Genomic DNA, 20,696 nt, shown 5'->3' on the forward strand with positions numbered 1-20,696 from the left:
ATATTATTCCACAGAAGAAAGTCAGTCATATGGGTTTGGAACAACATGGGGGTCATTAAATGACAGAATTTCAATTTTTTGGTGAACTATCCCTTTAATACTTACAAAAACATCCTTATTCAATGAACACAATCTACCAGCTCCCTCTAGAGGTGTTCAGGATATCCAACAACACATCATATATCATCATGAATACAAAAGACAAAACTCATTTTACACAGTGCTGTGAAAGTCTTTTAATCGTAGAAGATTTTAGAAAAATCAATTCTTGATTATGAAAAGTTATAAATTCAATGTTGTTTTAGAAAGCTAAACAGCTCGAGTAGACTCTCCAGAAGAAAAAAAAACAAAAAAACAAAAAAAACAAACATTTTTTTGGTTGTCTTTTGTTGCTTAAAAGTGAAGAACCAGAATGAAAAATGAACCAATAGCTCACAACACAATGTCTGTCTTGAAAAGATGAAGACAGTGAAAATTTTCCTTGACTTGACGACCAAACAGCTGAAGAAACTTTTCTATCCTTACAAAAACAAAGAGAAAGACGGTCAAATAACTTTTAAAAAAACCCAGAATCTTCAAAACTGGTTTTCAAGAGTCAAGAACTCATCTAGAGAGGGTGACGGATGTTACAGGTTTTCACTTATCAATATACCACTGTACATAAAGCTGAGAGCTGGTCTGAAGTTTGCTTTTGCCATTACGAGACTGAAAATGCTGTCCAACTGTGAAATCTAACTTCATACATTAAGTGGCCCTCAGTGACAGGACTGTCTCAGGCCCACAGCAGTTCAATTGGGAAGGAGTACGGATGCATTGGGGTTCCAGATGAAGCAGGGTCAGTGGGTGGCAGGGGTCCGAGCCAAAGCGATGGGCTGGATCACCGGTGCATGGGCCTCAGGAGCTCCGTGGCTGTGGCAGCGTCTGGAAACAGGTTATGGTATGTAGGGAGGGGCACGTAGGCAGCTGTGATCATTTTACCTGTAAAAAGGAAATAGATTGCGATTAATGTCACGCATAGCCCATGCAAGGTAGTCTATTAAAAGAGAAAAACTTCAAAGATGGGAGAAAATGGGACAGGTTTACCTGCAAACCACCGCCCGTGCAGAGCGCTGACAACAGCCATTGCTACTGGGATGGTTGGACATTTTACATAAACATTTCCCTGCCAAACAAGAGAAAGAGTGAGGATTTGTCATATTGGGGAAAACAAGAAAGGCTTTGATGATCTTAAGTCCTAAAATGTAAGGGTGAGTCTCACAAAAACATAAAAAAAAAAAAATGCATATATGTGTGCGTATTTTTTTTGTGTGTGTGTGTGTGAGACTTGCCCTTACATATATGTATATGTGTGGGTGTTTATATATGTATGTATACACTGATGAGCCACAACATTATGACTGGTCATAGGTGAAATAACAAGACTGCATATTAACCCACCTAATGCATAAAAAAAACAACAAAAAAACTTTGCCTACACCTGTTTGGATCCAACGTAAGCTTTAGTCATAACTTAATATTTTTCAAGTAAAACCATTGTTTATCTGATCAGTTACTTCTCATTAATAAGTGAAAGTGCGAAAATAAAATACATTTTTAGCAGCATCTAGCGGTGAGGTTGCAAATTGCAATGCAGAGAAGCTGCGGTGGCCAACACAGGACAAATATGGCATCGTCTGAGACAGCAGATTAGTTAGTTAATCAAACGCGCTCTGTAGAGCAGTTTGTCCATTTAGGGCTACTGTAGAAACATGTCTGCGCAAAATGGTGACTTAACATGTAAGTAGACCCACAGTGTATGGAGGTAATAAAAACATAACGGTTCATTATAAAAGGTCTTTATACACCACTGAAAACAGCTATGTATATTATATTGCATTTCTGTCAATAGATCCTCAAAAATTTACACATCGCACCTTTACGTTTTGAATGTTTTAACCATGCTATTACTTAATTTACTTCTTTTTATTAATAAAAAAAAATTGAAATTCTTTGAAAATTTAAATATTATAAATTACTAACAAAAACCAGTCTGATGCAAGAAAATACATATTTTATCAATAATTATGAGGAAATGTATTTCAATATATATATATATATATATATATATATATATATATATATATATATATATATATATATATATATATATATATATATATATATATATAAAATGAAATTTATAAAGTACATATAAGAATTACCAGTATAAACTCCATTGACTTCAACTGATTTAATTAAGTTCCTTTGAACTTAAAACAAATGTAACAAAACACCAAAACAACATCAATAAAATTATTGAAATTACTGAATTATTGACACTGAATTACTGAAATCTTATATATATATATATATTACTCGCATAACCTTGCTTTCAGATGAAAACAGCCTGAATCTCTTTTTTCATTCATCATTAGGTGACAGCAGAGTTAAATTTTTTAAAACTTTTTATCCACAAACGGTCATTAATGTAATTTGTCATTTTATTTTAATTTCAGAATTATTGTGCCTAGTGGGAAGGAAAAAATGTGTATGCAAGTGTAGGACAGGGTCTAAAAGTATTTTACAGAAGTAATTTGAGACAAATCAAACTAATAGATGTGTAATTATATTTATTTATTATTTTATGTTTTTTTATTTTTTACGTGTAAAACCATAGTTCACTTCAGGTCAAAACAGACCCAAATGCAAAAGATAGGTAGCAATTTATTTTAGCTTAAATCATTATATCTTTTTTATATCATTATTTATATCTCATTTTTTCGTTTTAAATTCTCAAAATAAAATAAAAAAAGTCTTAAAAAGATCCAAAATTTCATTTTTGTACTAAAATTTATATATTTTTATGTACCTCTTCTGGGTCAAAATGAACCCAAATGCATTAGGAGGATTAAGAGATTTGACATGATTTTACTTGGATTCAGTTTTTATATTTTAAAAGCTGCAATTCTGACAGGGATGTGTAGACTTTTATAGCTTACTTGAGCAGAGTTCTTGTCGACGTATATGTGAACAACTCCTCCATGTTTTTTGCACTCCTCGATGACATCATCCCGTATCTCCATGTCCCAGCCAGGTTCGTTTTCCCTACAAAGCAATGCATCAAGAAGTTTCTTTTAACCAAGATACATCTTATTTGACATCACATACACCATGTCATCAAAGAAAGTTTTATTAATTAGTGCAACTCACGTCTGTGGACTGAACATGTTGGAGAGCTGTAAACAGTGTGTGGCCAGAGGCTGGGTTGGAAGGTTCATAGCTTGGTTCATCCCAGGATTGGGAATAAGAGGAGGTGCGGCTGAGGCTGTAAGTGGCACAAATACACAAAAAAAAAAAAACTTACTACCACCACTGCATATGATGCTTTGCTTCCAGGTAAGCAAAACATCATATGATCTTGAGAATGAATGTCACTAGTCAAAAATTTTTGCTATAAGCCTTCTGAAGAACAAATAAATGGTGGCAACAGAACAGCAGGTCAATAAGCTCTGTCTGGATTTGTCGAATCTCCTCCAGAGGCAAATTCTCAAGGCCTCAGTGTACTTCAAATTAATCACATCAGCTGTGTAGGCTACGTTCAGACTGCAGGCAAAGGTGGCTCAAATCAGATTTTTTTGCTTACTTGTGACTCAGATCTGATTTTTTTTTTTTCCAAACAGTGTGAACAGGACAAACCACATGGAATCTAATCTTTTTGATTCTGATTTGGGCCACTTCCATATGTGGTCCTTAATCAGATACAGGTCTGATATTTTGCAATAAGACTTCGGTATGAACAGTTATATTGGAGTTCATGTGATTGTTTTCTTCCGTATGACAGTGTGCTGCATGCCGTCTTTGTTTTTGTTACTTTTGCGCATGTGAGACTGTTTTACTGTATTTAAAAAATAATGTGAACAGTAAAAAAAAAAAAAAAAAACAGATCTTAGCTATAAATCAGAATTGAGTACTATGGCTTGCAGTGTGAATGTATCCATATGCAAGATTTTAAGTCGCAAAGCCTCATTATGGCTTTATAGAAATTGATCGAGTCTTAGATGAATGAGATATAAGTACAATGAGGCTGATTTGTTTATCTGTTTTCTCAGATGAAGGTTTATATTAAAGCAATAGATGCAATATGACATAGTTCCTCTCTGTATCTAACATATAGACCAGATTTTGCTTTTTGTTTAGATCAAGGCATTTAGATGAAGATGGACTCAATGGAATCTAAGATGGGAATATAAAAATGACTCAAAGACACACCATTTGCCAGATTTCCAAACGCCACAGAACCACTCATCTGTAAAGCCTGCTTGGCAGCTGCAGGAATCTGCAGTCCTGTGCCTAAAAACATCCCAAAGACACATTTCAATGAGTACAAAACCATTTGAAATAAGCAATACACAAGTAGTTTGAATCAGTCATTGGCACATCTGAGAGACGGTAACATGCAGGGTTCAATCTGTACCTTCTGCGAGTCTTGCCATCAGCTGAAGGCGACCCGTCGTGCCCAAGTCAATGCCAGTTCTCTCCAGCTCATCATTGTCCAAGAAGGAGCTGGCCGATGAGGCATCCGAACGCTCGGTAACATGACCCACCTTCATTGGCCGCCCCGCAAGCTCAAAACCATTTAGCTGCTCCAGGGCTTTTTTAGCACATTCTGCATCTGCAAACTGCACAAACAGATATCCAATCAGCATGAGAATGGTGAAATAGATCTGTCCTTTTCTTCTTGAAATGAAAGTCAGAACATTTATATATATAAAAAAGCTGGAAAAATTCAAATAATCACAGTAATGACCTCACAACTAGGGCTGAATGAATAACTAAATATTGGTACAATTATTAAATCACAAAAGGTAAATCACAAAGATTATTATTACTATGATAACACTTTACAATAAGTTTCATTAGTTAACATTAGTTAACTACATTTGTTAATATGAACTAATGATGAACTGCACTTCTACAGCATTTATTATTCTTTGTTAATGTTAATTTCAACATTTACTTATACATTATTCAAATCAAATGTTGAATTTACAGTTTTTTTCGATTGCTAAACGACAGTGAGCACAACTGGAGCTAGATGTGCAAAACTCTAACTACAGTCTGCACTACCAACAGTCACCTGAGCTAAACAGTTAACACATGGCTCAAAACAGGCTCAGTGCAGCCAAACACTGCACAACCCTCACTGAGATAACACACACAGTCACTCAGAACACACTGAGAGTAAAAACACTAGCATCAAACAGCAACACAGAAAATACAAACTTTTCATCTTTACAGTTTGAACAATTTCAGTGACTTCATACAAAGTAATATTTTCTTCAAAGAAAAGAGTGACATTCTTTCACATGATTTATTAAAATTTTTAGAACATAATTCTTTAAGGTAAATGAAAATTAGCAGTTTGCTTCAATAGTCTGTAGTAATTTATGAAATTACAGTAATGAGTTACATTAATATATATATATATATATATATATATATATGTGTTTGTGTTCACTAACAAGTCTAAAACAAGACACCTGCTTAGCCTTTCAGCTGAAATTGCAATGTTTGAAAGGCACAAGGTTGAAATCTATTCTGTTTTGAATGTGTGGTTCACAGTTTTGACAGCAGTGTGTTAGCATTTGAACAAAGTGCTGTAAATCCACAGTGTTGTGCAGGTTCTGGTTAAAGTCATGGGATAAATGTGTAGAGTTTTGAAAACTGTGTTCAAGCAATGAAAACGAACTAGAGTTTGGTCCACATGAACTGCTGCTGTGCAGACTGTAGTTAGAGTTTTGCACATGTGACTCCAGTTGTGCCCACTGTCGTTTAGCAATCGAAAAAAACTGTAACATTAGTTAATGCACTGCAAACTAACATGAACAAACTATGAACAACTGTATTTTATTAACTAACTTTACCAAAGATGAACAAATACAGTAACAAATGTATTGCTCATGGTTAGTTGTTAGTTAATACATTAACTAATGTTAACAGATGAACCTTATTGTAAAGTGTTACCATTATCAATATGTAGTCATATAAATATATAAACAGACATTTTTGGCCAAACTGTGCAGCTCACAAACAAGCACAGCAAACCTGGAGATTTTAAAATATATATATTGTTTTTTATCACATTTTTTATTAGAAAAACTAAAAAATATTATATTTATATTCTTTCAATTATATGTCAATTATATTCTTTCCTCAAATCGTGCAGACCTACTCACAAACACGAAGGACCAATAAAGAAGGATCAGAATTTTCGACTAGTCATCCACTGTCATATATATATATATATATAGTATATGAACTCACTGATATAAAGCCATATCCTTTCGACCTGCCCGTCTCACTGTCCATCATTAGCTGGATGCCCTCAATCTGAAATGACAAAAATAACATTCACTCCATGTTAGTTTTATCCTAGTTTAACTGCTTGCATAAGCAAAACCAATTCAAATGCCAAACACACCTTTCCAAACGGCTCAAAAATGCCCCTGAGCATGTCCTCAGTTATATTGAAGTGCAGGGAGCCGACGTACAGCCGCATGGGCCCTGCACCACCTCTCTGAAGCATGCTGGCCATGGCTGCGGCCCTGTTCTTTTCAGCCTGTAATATGCAAACAATTCAACAAAATGATTCAAATGCATTGGATTAGTAAACAGACAGCGGATTTTCATTGTGTTGATGCTCTGACCTGAGAGGCCTGGACTATGATAGGGACTCCCAGAACTCTCTGCCCCGTCAGGCCGATTGCCAATGGTACTGATGTGGCCTCCACAAACTCAATGTAGGCAATGCCCTTTGACCTCCGAGAGTTTCTATCTGAGATCATCCTCACATCACGGACCTTAAAAGATGGATATAAAAGCTCTCATGTGTTGTATCTGTCATTTAACATCAGTAAATGGAGAGAAAAAGGGATCACAACAAAGTGTGCTTTAATCTGGGGCATCATACTTTTCCCACTGCAGAGAAGAATTCTTCCAGATCTCTGGGTCTAATTCTGGCAGCGAGCTGCATGCAGAACACTGTACGGGCATCTCTCTCTTCTGGGCTTAGATTATCTATCGGTTGCCTGTTTGAAGAAACACACAGGTCATCAACCACTGAAACATAAGTCGTTCCCTATGGAAATAAAGGCAAATTAATCTCTGTTGGACATTCCCACAACATAAGCCATTCTGTAATCATAAATCAAGATCATAGCCATTTGATAAAGCTTTTCATGTACAATATAAACTACTAGGTTTGAATTCATATCTCTTTGCCAAAATATATTGCAATAACAATAAAAACCATGTTCTGTATAATCCAAAACACAGTTAATCTTAAATTTTATTTTTGTAATGTCTCTCAGCCATCTCTCTTTCTACAGTCTCTTCGAATCTCCCTTTTGCTCACTCTCTCTCCTTGCCAATTATGAGGGGACACTGCTGATTGGCTACATGTGTTGCACTTTTTGACTATTGTGAACAACATTAATAATTGTATCAATGACATTTATGTAGATCTAGATAGCCCTTAATTTTGATACCAAATCAGATTTTGTAGTAAATCTGATACTAAATTGAGATCAACTGTTTGGGAGTGAATCAGGATTAGTTCACTTTCAAATGAAAATGAGCCCAAGCTTTACTCACCCTTAAGCCATCATAGGTGTATATGACTTTCTTGTTTCTGACGAAGACAATCAGAGAAATATTAATAAATATCCTGATGCATCCGAGCTTTATAATGGCAGTAGTGCTCTACCAAACGAGTATGAGCTGAAGAAAGTCAGTGTCTCCATTGATATCCATCCTTCATAAACATATTCCACACGGCTCCGGAGGGATAATAAAGGCCTTCTGAAGCGAAGCGATGCGTTTGTGTAAAAAAAAATATATCCATATTTAACAAGTTATGAAGTAAAATATCCAGCTTCCACCAGACTGCCTCCGGAGCCACATGGAATATGTTTTTGATGGATGGATGTGGATGGAGACACTGACTTTCTTCAGCTCATACTCGTTTGGTAGCGCATTACTGCAATTATAAAGCTCGGATGCATCAGGATATTTATTAATATTTCTCTGATTGTCTTCATCAGAAAGAAGAAAGTCATATAGACCTAGGATGGCTTGAGGGTGAGTAAAGCTTGGGGCAATTTTCATTTGCAAGTGAACTAATTCTTTAATAAATGTAACAATGTACTATAACAATTTATTTTTTTCTGTCTATGATTTTGAATAGGACAAAAACTTTTTAAAATGCTTTCATGTCAGGCCAAATGAACTGTAATATACTCTATTAAAATGACATTTTTAAGTATGTGTTCTTTTTATTGATCATTTTGAACAACAATTCATTTAAACTAACACATTAAATGAAGTTTATATCAAGAGCTGTAGACTTGATGTACAGTATTACTGTGAGACAGAAGGTGAACAGTTAACGCCTTTTAAAAATAACTGCATCCACCACTTTCAGTTCCTATTCTTATTTTAAGTGCACCATGGTGGCAGATTTCGCTCTGCCTTATCTAGTGTCATTTAAAATAAAATGGCTTATGGAATAACTTGTGGAAATACTTCAGTACTACAGCAGAGTGTGATGAGTGTCTCACCTGACGGGGCTTTTGTCCTTCTTAAACGGGCTTTTGCTCCGAGAGCGCCTGCGACTAGAATCAAAATATGTCATCAGTCTGTGTTTATTACCCATCCGTGTATGATTACTCAAGACAAACACACACATTCAGCTCAAAACAGGCAGCAAGAGTCACAGATGAGATCACCTGTGTTTGGTGAAATGTTGTGGGCCGGTCTTCCCTCCGGGACCACCATTTAATTTCGGCCCCATACTATGACATATAAAACAAGGGTTTGTCTCAGTGTTAAACCAGTCAACTTTCAGCCACTGTGGCCATGCGAGGGCTACTACATACTGGTGCAAGGGGGCAAGTATCCAGTGAAAACCAAATGTAGTTTTAAATCAAGAAAAAAAAAAAAGTTATAAATAATATAACTCTTATTATAAATAAATAATAATAACCCAAATCAGACCTGTAACGTTGAGTGGCTTTGGTAGAAGACAAGTGTGATTTTAGATTCTTTAGAAATCATAACAAATAGCCAAATTCAGGTGGAGAACTACACTACCCATAATCCTGAATGGAGATCCTCCTTAAATCTACCAATCAGAGATGACATTGCTGTTACCATGAAAAAAAGAACCATGGTATAAGAGCTGAGCAATCAAAGAAATTAATATAAATATAATATTATCATATAAATATATTAATCTCATATATATATAATATATGTTAATATTATTATATTACCCCCATATATTTTAGAAAATATATGGGAAAAAAAATACTTGGGCAATCACTGTTTGCTCTGTAAGAACATTATGATATGATATATGATATGATAAGATATTATATTATAAAAATACTTCTGGAACCATGGTTAATAAGGGTGCTTTCACTTTTTCAATTGCTTTGTCTGAACCAGAGCTCGATTGCTCCCCTGCCCCCATCCCCCACTGTTCTCTGTTCACAATATTTTATTTGGGTCCAAACCACGGTACGCTTGCGTCATCGAGCTGCAGTCGCGTACCCATGTTACTAAGTAACGGCTATGAAGGAGAAGGTGCTAAAATGGATAGAGTTGCTTGTATCACTTTTGTTGTTCATTTTTAACCTTTGGTTCTATCTGCATGAACGTACTGCAAATGTTCTAAAGAACGCGGGAGACCATTTCTGCTGAAGGGGGGCAGAAATTAGATATACATTCTCTCTGCTTGGAGTGAGGACACACACAAAAGTTTTATCGCTCAGCATTCACATCCTCCAAACGAACCAAATTCTGAAGTGCTACTGTGAAAGCACCCTGAAAAAATTTGCTCCATAAAAAGGCATGCTAAGTCATGTGACTCCAATTGACCAATGAACTTGTGGTTAAGGTGGCCCCCATGAACCAGAACACAGTAGGCCTGGATAGACGTTGCCTCCCTGTTTTCTATTTTCAGAATACCTCAAAATAAATAAAAAAACGCATCTCCAAAAACACAGCAAAATTCTCACTTCAGCAATGTGCCATAAAGCAATGCAAGATTAAAGTACTTCTGCATTCTTAGCAAAGCAGATGCACATTAAGCAAGACACTGGCCACATTTTAGTTACAACAAACTATGATGAGCTTTCCAAATACACAACATGTAGCAATAAATTCAAATTGGCCCATGGTCTATCTTAGGGGATAGTTCACCCACAAATTAAAATTCTGTTATCATTTACTCACCCGCCATACCTGTATGACTTCTAATCATCTTTGAAACATATTGAGCTCATTAAATACGGTCAACAAAATCTCAACTATGTTTGCTTGACACAAGAACCAATGAGATTTGTACAATTAAGCTTCCGTTTACCATATTTTATGAGCTCTATGTATGTGTTAATATTTGAGTAAAAACCTAAATTAAATCTGTTAGTCATATAAAGCCATAATGTCTGTTCAGAAGACTTGGATTAAAACGCTCAATTCATATGGATTACTTTTACGATGCCTTTCTGAACTTTTTGAAGCTTGTAAATACTGGTTAAGTGAGCTTTCAATGAAGGGACAGACATGATGAGAGAATATTAAAAATATCTTCATTTGTGTACCGAAAGTCTTATGGGTTCAAAACAACGTGAGGGTAAGTAAATGACAGAATTTTAATTTTTGGGGTTTTACAACCCTAAATTCAAAAAACATAGCCGAACATTTGACATTAGATATTGAACAGGACATTTGCTTTGTCCTGTTCTTACAGTCAACCATTTTAAATCCACCAAACACTACAAAGACAAAGCTGCACTTAGAAAAATAAGATATATCCTCTTAATTGAGTGATCAGGGGTTAAACTCACAAGGGGCTTTTGCGTCCACGATAACGTCCACCACGATCCTTGCTGCGGGATCTTGAACGTTTGCGCTCTTTGCTTCGTGAACGTCTTCGCTCACGGCTGCGGCTCCTGCGTCGTTCTCGGCTCTTCTTGCGCCCTCCACTTCTACTCCTCCGACGGCCTGGACTCGGACTACGACTGTTGCTGCGTCTTTTCCTACCGGGAAAAAGACCCACAATTTCATTTACACACAAAAAACCCCCCCTGAAAAGTAAGATGAACCAACAGAATACAGAGAGTTTTTGCTTACTTTTTGCTGCGTTCCTCATTATGACCATTGGCGCTAGAAGACTTGCTTTCACCCTGAACAGGATTGACAAAAGAACAACATGAGGATGGAGAGGAAACACTGGAAATGGAGAGGGGAGGGGGATAAGAGAGAAGACAGAAATGCTACTATTGTTGGCTCCTTCATGATAAATTGCTTGGTTTTCCTCATTTTATCACTTTGGAGAAAAGCGTGTGCAAATTGAATATAATCAAATGGTCTGTTCTTCACAAGATGTTGGCTGGGATAGTCTTCATCGTTTGAAAACTATCAGTATCAGTATAGGTACCCTGCTATTTTAAGCCTAAGTCTTGCTGTTGTCATGCTATAGAGATGCTAAAGGGCATTCCAGAGTCGAGGATGTCAGTCCATGTGATCTTCTCCGGTTAGCGCTGTTGGACTGTGAGAGCTCGATGCCATCTCTGTCTCACAGCTTGTCCTGAAGCAGACAGGGATTTACACGGCTTAGTCATATCGCCTCCCAAAAGACACCGCATCAAAGTCAGCCAAAAAAGATACAACTTAAAGCCTCATCAAAAGACTTTCAGGTTTTTTTTTCCTGCATTTGCCTCATTTTTACAACTATGAGTGGCACTTATTTGTTGTTAATTAGAAAAGCATAAAAATTCTATTTATATTTAATGATAGAAATGATTATTGGGTGATTCAGTTTTAAAGGGGTCATGAATTGAGAAATCAAATTTCCCTTGATCTTTTAACATGCAAGAGGACATTTCAGAACTCAAAGCTTCTTTGTTAGTCCAAAAAAAGCTTTTATTGAAACCAAGCTCTGAAAACAAGTCATTTCGGATTTTGTCACATCATGATGTAATAGTGCGACGAAAGACCGCCTCTGCAGAATCAGATCAACGCCTACATCTACATCATCACATCTTTGGCCCTGACCACTGGCGTGTTAGTGAGATGAGAAGGAGAGTAGATACAGGATCACTGGACTAAAACTAACATTACCATCCAAAGAATACTAAAAAGTGCTTATTTATTTTCAACTATGTAAATGTCTTATCGGAACATTGTTTGTTTGGTACATTTTGGATTCTTAGGTAAATTAGTCACAATTTTGGCGCAGCTTTGCAAACAATATGCAAGTAACAGTGTTAATTCAATGTCTAATCTGTGATCAGTGATTTATGATATGCAATGATTCATGTACAGTCAAAATGTTCTTTGCGGTTTATGCGTCTGTAAATCAAGCCAGTGACTAAACAGTCAACTTGACATTATTTCCCTTAGTAGCATGAAAGCAATCTGTTATTTAATTTGTGATTAAATTATATACAGAAAGCGATCAAAGTCCGCTGCCTATATAATTGCTGGAGCTGTCAATCACACAGTGCGATGCAAGTTTATCAGTGACTGAGTTCTGGATTCTCGCCAGAGCTCCCACTATGATCAATGACGCTGTCTACACTGCACAATGAATCTCTTTTTTACATAATGTTTGCACTGTCATGATTAAAGCATCTGTGAGAGTGCAAAAATTGAGTTGCAATCACTGCATTAATGCACTCAACAGACATGTCTGTCATATGCTACAATGCTCATCGCTGCAACCTTTCATGCCACAACAGTACATCCAAATATAATGCTTTAATCAACACTTTTCACAATTAGTTAATCTCGACAACTGTAATAGTAAAAACGTGGTAAAGGTTTTCGAGAGAGTGCCACATGTAATACTTATTTCATATGCAACAATGTTGGCTAATCATAGCAGTAGGCATTTACACTGAAGTCTCACAGCAGACAAGCCTCTTCCAAAAGATCGTCTAAATCTAGAGTCGAAAATTGTCTTTTATTTCTAAATTATGACCATTTTTGATGTAAAAATCATATTAACATTATACGTGCACCTCAGGAAACATTATAAAAAAAATGCAGTTCATGACCCCTTTAAGATAAAGAGATATTACTAAAAAGGGCATGCACAAACCAACGATTTTAGAGACCATCACAAGACTGGGTAGAGAGACAGTATTCATATTCATAAACTTAAAATTAATTTAAAAGGAGAATTGGGGTCAGTACGTTTGTTTGTTTGTTTGTTTGTTTTAAGAAATTAGTTCTTTTATTCTGCAAGGATCTATTCAAAAGTCCAAAAGTGACAGTAAAGACATATATAAGGTTACAAAACATTTCTATTTCAAAAAAATTATTAAAGTATTACAGCTTCCTCAAAAATTTTAAGCAGCACAAATGTTTTTAAAATTGATAACAAAATTTGTATATTTCAATGATTTCTTAAAGGGTTAGTTCACCCAAAAATGAAAATTCTGTCATTTACACCCGTAAGACCTTTGTTAATCTTCGGAACACAAATTAAGATATTTTAGTTGAAATCCGATGACTCAGTGAGGCCTTCATAGGGAGCAATGACATTTCCTCTCTCAAGATCCATAAAGATACTAAAAACATATTTAAATCAGTTCATGCGAGTACAGTGGTTCAATATTAATATTATGAAGCGACGAGAATATTTTTGGTGCGCCAAAAAAACAACAACAACAAAATAATGACTTATTTAGTGATGGCCGATTTCAAAACACTGCTTCATGAAGCTTCGGAGCACAAATGAATCAGTGTATCGAATCATGATTCAGATCATGTGTCAAACTGCCAACGGCTGAAATCACGTGACTTTGGCGCTCCGAACAGCAGATTCGATACACTCCGATGCTTCCTGAAGCAGTGTTTTGAAATCGGCCATCATTAAATAAATCATTTTGGGTTTTTTTTTTTTTTGGCTCACCAAAAATATTCTTGTCACTTCATAGTATTAATATTGAGCCACTGTTCTCACATGAACTGATTTAAATGTGTTTTTAGTACATTAATGGATCTTGAGAGAGGAAATGTCATTGCTGGCTATGGAGGCTTCACTGAGTCATCAGATTTCAACTAAAATATCCTAATTTGTGTTCCAAAGATTAAGAAAGGTCTTACGGGTGTGGAACGGCATGAGGTTAAGTAATAAAAGACAGAATTTTCATTTTTGGGTGAACTAACCCTTTAAGGATCATGTGACACTGAAGAGTAGAGTAACAGATGCTGTTAGCTTTAAGCTTTGCCATCACAGGAATAAATTACACTTTAAAATATTAAAATATCAAACTGTTATTTTGAATTGTAATAATGTTTCACAATATTTCTGTTTTTACTGTATTTTTTAATCTAATAAATACACCCTTAATGAATATAAGACACTTCTTTCAAAAATATTTTTTTAAAAATTAGCGACCCCAAACTTTTGAAAGGTAGTATACATATTTATGCCGCTCCATTAGTTTCACCTTCAACAGATTTTCACTCATGGTGACATCAGTGAAAGGTGAATACTGTCTCTGCTCCATGTCACATTATGTTTCATCTATTGCCATTCATTCGCCTTTCTGAAACCGAATAGATTTGATGGTGTAAGGTGGCGGTCTATTTGTTTTTTTACCTAAGGGATCAAAGTACATTAATACATTGCGCAATTACTACCTTACTTTTTTTCACAGTTCACACTGGAATCAAAGATGTATTCAGGGGAGTAGAGGTGAGATATCATTAGGCAAGTCTATAAAGAGAGATAGACGGGCATTTATTTGTAATTCAAGATATGACACTATACAACACAACTCTTTCTCATACACATTTCTCATTCAGTCAGGCACAGACAACAAATGCAGGGTTTCTAAGTAGCCATATGACAACACAATGTGTTCAGTTCACACATTTTACATAATTTAAATTCTGTCATCCACCCATGTTGTTCCAAACCTGAATTACTTTTCTTCTGAGAAACATAAAAGAAGAAACTCTGAATTTCTGCAATTAAAATGAATTGAGCACTGGGACTTATGAGCTAAAACAAAATTATAATAATGCAAAATCAACATAAAAGTAACAAAAGTATCTAATAAAACTAGCAATGGGTGAATTATAACATTACAAGCTTTGTAAAGAAAAAAAGTCTTTCAAATTCAGAGAGAAAAAAAAAGTACTTAACTACTTTAATGAGTTTACTGTAAGTTTATTGTAAAATATGAATATATAGACAACTATTTAAGTAGTTACAGGCAGTGCTTCACGCTACAGAGCTCTTTTTGGCGTGATTCTATGAATGGAGGAGATTTTTTGCAGAACCATGGGTAATGTAGTTTTTCACCAAGAATTCCACTTTTCATGATTACTTAAAAACTAATGCAGGCTGATGGCTTTAACAAAAGCATATACCACCGAATGACAAACTCATAGCAGGTCTGTTTTTCAAAATCAATGGAAAAAAAATAAATGGGAATTTTACTTACGGAACCCGAATGTTGGGCCTGTTTACACCTGGTCACTTCATGCGTTTTCTCTGGTCAGACAGCTATCAGATTGTAAAAAGACCAGGTATAAATGCAGAACAATCCGAAACACTTTTGAGACTTTTGATTTAAATCCAATCACTTCAGGAGGTGGTTTGAGACGCAATCCAAACTGGACAAGTGTAAATGCATTTGGTTGTTGGAGCCACATGTGTAAATTTTACTCCTCCCAAAATGTAAAAAAAATAAAAAATAAACATGTGACAGTATGTTATAGCCACATATGACAGCGCTACTGCAAAACAGATGAGTAGCTGAGTATCTCTTCAGAGAGCTGACATGCAAACTGACGCAAATGAAACTGAAAGTAAGTCGCAGTTGCTTAAAACACAATCATCTTCATTAAAAGTAGTGGAACTAAATTATCTTACCAGTGCTGATGCCGCTCTCTTTCTCGTATTGTGGTTTTGATCTTGAAATTAGCAGACGAAAAATGAAATGCAGCTCATATCTGTTGCTTTCGTTGATGTAAACTTGTTAAATTTGCATTTAGCGTGGGAATTGAAGATGGGATTTAGATCCGGTTTGCGGAGAGACGTTTGTGGACAAGTGTAAGGTGGAAAGTTTTAACAGATCAGATAGCTATCCGATCAGTAAAAACACATGAAGTGACCAAGTGTAAACAAGCCTTATATGTATACTTATTTTTATGGTGCTTTTCACCCTTTTTGAAGCTTGAAAGCTCAGTCCTCTTTCGTAGCTCTTAAAGGTATATTTCACCCAAAATTCTGTCATAATTTACTCGCCCTCAATCTGTTACAAACCTATATAAATTTCTTTCTTCTGCTGAACACAAAAGAAATTATTTTTGTGGGGAAAAACACTACGGTAGTCAATGGGGCCCTGAGTCTGTTCGGTTACCCATATTCTTCAAAATATCTTTTTTTGTGTTCAGCAGAAGAAAGAAATTCATACAGGTTTGGAACAACTTGAGGGTGAGTAAATAATGACATTTTTGGGAGAACTAGCCCTTTAAAGGATTAGTTCACTTTTAAATTAAAATTTCCTGATAATTTACTCACCCCCATGTCATCCAAGATGTCCATGTCCTTTATGTCTTCAGTCGAAAAGAAATGAAGGTTTTTGATGAAAATATTCAATGGCCTCCAAACGGTTGAAGGTCAAAATTACAGTTTCAGTGCAGCTTCAAAGGGCTTAAAAAGATAACAGATGGGGAATAAGGCTCTTACATAGCAAAACAATTGCTCATTTTCTAAAAAAAATAAATAAATTTTTTATACATGTTAACCATAAATGCTCATCTTAAACTAGCTCTTTTCTTCTTCTCTATTAGAATTCCGGCAGTGTAGACGCTGCTAAGTGTATTACTGCCCTCCACAGGTTAAAGTTTGAACTAATTGTTATATACTTACACTAGCATATTGTATATGACAATTTAGTTCAAACTTTTACCTGTGGTGGGCAGTAATACACTTAGATGCGTCTACACTGCTGGAATACTAATAGAGAAGAAGAATAGAGCTAGTTCAAGATGAGCATTTATGGTTAAAAAATATGTAAAATTTAAAAAAAATTTTTTTAAATGAGTGATGTTTTCTCTAGATAAGACCCTTATTCCTCGTCTGGGATTGCGTAGATCGCTTTGATGCTGCAATGAAACTGTAATTTTGACCTTCAACCGTTTGGGGTCCATTGAAGTCCACTATATGGAGAAAAATCTTGAAATGTTTTCATTCAAAAACCTTCATTTCTTTTCGACTGAAGAAAGAAGGACATGGACATCTTGGATGACATGGGGGTGAGTAAATTATCAGGACATTTTTATTTGCATGTGAACTAAACCTTTAAGAGTGAGGCAGAGTAATCTTCAGAATTTGTCATTTCATGCTCCTCATAAGAATGAAATTCACTTGGATTGGAACAACGTGATGGTGAGTAAACAGTTTTTCATTTTGGGTAATTTAATTATTTAAAGCCTACAAAAAAAATTGAGATCCGGTAACTTCCGGTCGTCCACCAACCCACCTTCTTATAAGGAGCTTCCAGCATGGCCTCAACATCGAAGTCATCCGCCATTCTGACCTGCTGTAAATGGGAAAAAAAAAGCAACAAGCTGTTTACAAACATATCCAACCTTATAAAACATATCGTCCACGCTTCTATTTTAGCACTTCCAACATCGATGAAACAAACAGAAACATAACCATCTTACAGTCGAGCTGCGATGCTGCTGATCTTTAAATAACACGCTCGATTCTGCAGCAAACGCTCTCGATGCATAACAACAGCATTACATAAGCAGCTAATTTATACGCAACACTCATATCCTGACTGACAGCACACTGTAAATTATGTAATATTTACATTTAAATCTGAACCAACCTCGTAATTAGACCAAGAACCGCTTTTGGCAAATATTACCTGGTTTTATTTAGGACTCCGGTTGTCGTCGCGACCTCTGCTACGCGCGCGTGAAGTTTGACACTCAGCACAACTGCAAAACAAACGGTCAGATCCGCCTATAGACGAGCAACAAATACACCCAACAATCATTCAAACAAAAAGAAATCACGATGTATATATCAGTGGATATTTAAGAAGCTCAGTTATGTTTGTCATGAGGTTTCCCCCCCACAAGACAACTTCCTGCTTTCCCCAAAATGGACGCTCATAGGGGGCAGGGTTTCCTATCGTTTCGTGATGTAGATAAAAGTCAAGGAGCATTTTGAATGTCTTTTTTTTTCGACTGTAGTGCTTTTGTTTCTGTGAAACCCCCCGATGATAAACCTCTGTTATTGCATAATTCCCACATGAATTACAGAAACTAGCGTTTTGTAAACACGGGTGGAGTCATTTCATAGCATGTAAATATCAAATATAATATATACATTTTAATGTCATACATCATGTGTAATATATACCTTAATATTAATCTAAAATAAATGTAATATTAATATAATATAAAAAATTAATGTAATATTAATTTAATATTATATAAATAATATAGACTATTGTTGTCTTATGTTTCTTCCTTATTATCTGTTTTTTTCTAAAGCAAAATTAAAAGATATCTATATGATAAATATATTAAATAAGTTAAATACTTATTATTAAAATATACTGGCCAGCTGAAGTCAATATCAAATAGGTAATCTAATCGTGTACCTGTTTGTTGTTGTTGTTGTTTTAAAAGCCTCTTTTGTGTATCAGATTCTATTGGACGAACAGCCTGTCACTCTTCGATATGAAAGATGACATCACTGTTCACGCTGCCAATCACCTTGCAACATTCCGATAAATAAATACCCGTAATTTACAGCTCTGTCGACAGACAGACAGCTTTTTGCGTGTTTCGTTGTTGGTGTGCCCGCATACACCCCCTTGTTAGCTTGAGTTTGTGTTTTTGATTATTGCAGTTGCTGGAGTTAATGTATATGTGTGTACAAGACCGAAATGTGTTAGTATTGTGGATGTTGAGTGTACAGTTTTGACACACCTGCGTTTGTTCTGTCTCCTCTCAAGTCTGGCTGGGAAGGAGGCAGCAGGCAAGTAAGTCGAGCGACATACACTGATGGCACCAGGAACGTCCAACTAGACACACTAGGTTTAGGAAAGAGTGGCACCCCCTCTATGTTTTGTTTATTCTGATAGAGTAGTTTAGTTAGGGTGTTTTTTATGCTGAAGTCTTTAATGCATTTTTTTTTTTTGATAGTTAAGTTTTATGTATTCACTCCCACCTTAGTTTGTTGATGTATTGTTCTTATTCGTCTCTTGTAAATATAGTAAATAGTTTTCACCTTTTCACTTTGTACTTGGAAAAATAAATCTTTTCAAATTGAATCATCAATATAGCCTTCCCTCTTCTTTTACAGACATACCTCCACCACTCTTGCATTTATTATTAGGCTATATCCCCATTTACCCCCAAGTAATATTTCCCAACATCTACGGCACATAACCGTTTTAAAGATAAGGCTATGATAAGGTCTTGTACATTAGCTACTAGTTAAAGTGTTTGTGTCTCTCATTCACATTCAGTGTAGACCATCAACATGTATATAAAATGGAATTCAATGGAAGATATCCAAAACAACTGGGGAAAAAACACTTTCACAGCTCCTCTCCTCTCCATTTTTTTTATAATCCTTGTATAACTGACCTATTTAGTGTCATCAATCAGCAATTTTTTTTACTGCATGCACTTATATCATATCTTAATATACTTAATGTGTGTGTGTGTTTCTGTCTAAAACTGATAGAAGAGACTTGAACCCCAATAAATATAATCAACCTGTTAATTTATAACTTGTCATCAAGATAACATTATCACTTGAAATGTAATGTACATCATATTTTAGATTTTGAACTGTTAACGGTTTAACTTTAATATTGCTTTATCTTTTGTTCAAAGAGGGAGGTGTTGCTGCCGCCGTTACTCAATGAGAAATACAGATAGTTGTGCTCAAAATACTAAAAAATTGCTTGCAGATAATATAATATTAATAAAATAAAAGGTCATTTTAATGAACTTAGAGTATACTTTCATGACAAGACCCTTAAGTACAAAACTTGTAATAAAAATGTCAAATTAAAAGTTTTACATTATAATACATTTTAAATCATTGTGTTAATAATATTTTGTCATGATTTAAAGTACACTTATTCTAATGTTTTGACTAACATACAAAGCACATGTAAAGGTAATATTTACATGTCCCATTTGCAAATTACAAATGTCTAAATACATGACATACAATTTTCAATGGAAATAACATTAAAGTATATTTTAATGTAATAGAAGTAATTATATAATTACACAAAGATGTGGGTCAAAAAGCACTCTAAAGTTCAGCTAACTGCATTTAATATTTAAACTATAATACATTTTAATTTAATTGCATATAATATGCAATCCAAAAACATTACATTTAGTTTGCAGAATTTTCTTTTAAAGTACATTATTTCCATATGGGTAATCTAAAATTTATAAATGGAAAATTAACTGGTGTATATAGAAATATTTGAATCATAAAAAAAAAAAAAAAAATCTTACAAATACATAATTTTATCAAAATCAAGTATACACTTTATATATTCCAATACAAAAACAGTATATGAACCTTATCCCATGCATCAAATATTAAAATAAACCATTTTTGGGTAAATATA

At 35.1% G+C, this 20,696-nt stretch overlaps 1 protein-coding gene across 2 annotated transcripts; it reads right to left on the reverse strand.

Moving 5' to 3' along the window:
* Positions 1 to 137: 137 nt before the first annotated feature.
* Positions 138 to 18,209, reverse strand: rbm39b (RNA binding motif protein 39b). Of its 2 annotated transcripts, none has more exons than XM_067395249.1 (16): positions 17,949 to 18,209; positions 17,553 to 17,612; positions 11,176 to 11,228; positions 10,890 to 11,081; positions 8,766 to 8,831; positions 8,598 to 8,645; positions 6,950 to 7,067; positions 6,687 to 6,839; positions 6,461 to 6,598; positions 6,304 to 6,369; positions 4,454 to 4,658; positions 4,249 to 4,329; positions 3,190 to 3,304; positions 2,979 to 3,084; positions 1,084 to 1,162; positions 138 to 978 (listed from the first exon to the last, which is right to left on the reverse strand). In XM_067395249.1, exons 2-16 carry the CDS (start codon positions 17,601 to 17,603, stop codon positions 878 to 880), a joined length of 1,572 nt encoding a protein of 523 aa, XP_067251350.1. In that variant the 5' UTR covers positions 17,604 to 17,612; positions 17,949 to 18,209; the 3' UTR covers positions 138 to 877. The 2 variants fall into 2 exon arrangements, with proteins under 2 accessions (XP_067251350.1, XP_067251349.1); XM_067395248.1 differs by having other exon boundaries at positions 139 to 978; positions 8,598 to 8,651.
* Between the last annotated feature and the right edge of the window lie 2,487 nt (positions 18,210 to 20,696).

Source organism: Chanodichthys erythropterus, chromosome 9 (genome assembly GCF_024489055.1).
Source record: "Chanodichthys erythropterus isolate Z2021 chromosome 9, ASM2448905v1, whole genome shotgun sequence".
Lineage (NCBI taxonomy): Eukaryota > Metazoa > Chordata > Actinopteri > Cypriniformes > Xenocyprididae > Chanodichthys > Chanodichthys erythropterus.

What these genes read in the sequence shown, in the direction of transcription:
- rbm39b (XM_067395248.1), bottom strand. Translation starts at nt 17,603, where the DNA reads ATGGCGGATGACTTCGATGTTGAGGCCATGCTGGAAGCTCCTTATAAG. An exon ending in AAGGACAAAAGCCCCGTCAG is followed by an intron (nt 7,068 to 8,597) that starts GTGAGACACTCA and finishes TTCTTCAAACAG; the next exon opens with GCAACCGATAGATAATCTAA. An exon ending in TTTTTGAGCCGTTTGGAAAG is followed by an intron (nt 6,370 to 6,460) that starts GTGTGTTTGGCA and finishes TTGTCATTTCAG; the next exon opens with ATTGAGGGCATCCAGCTAAT.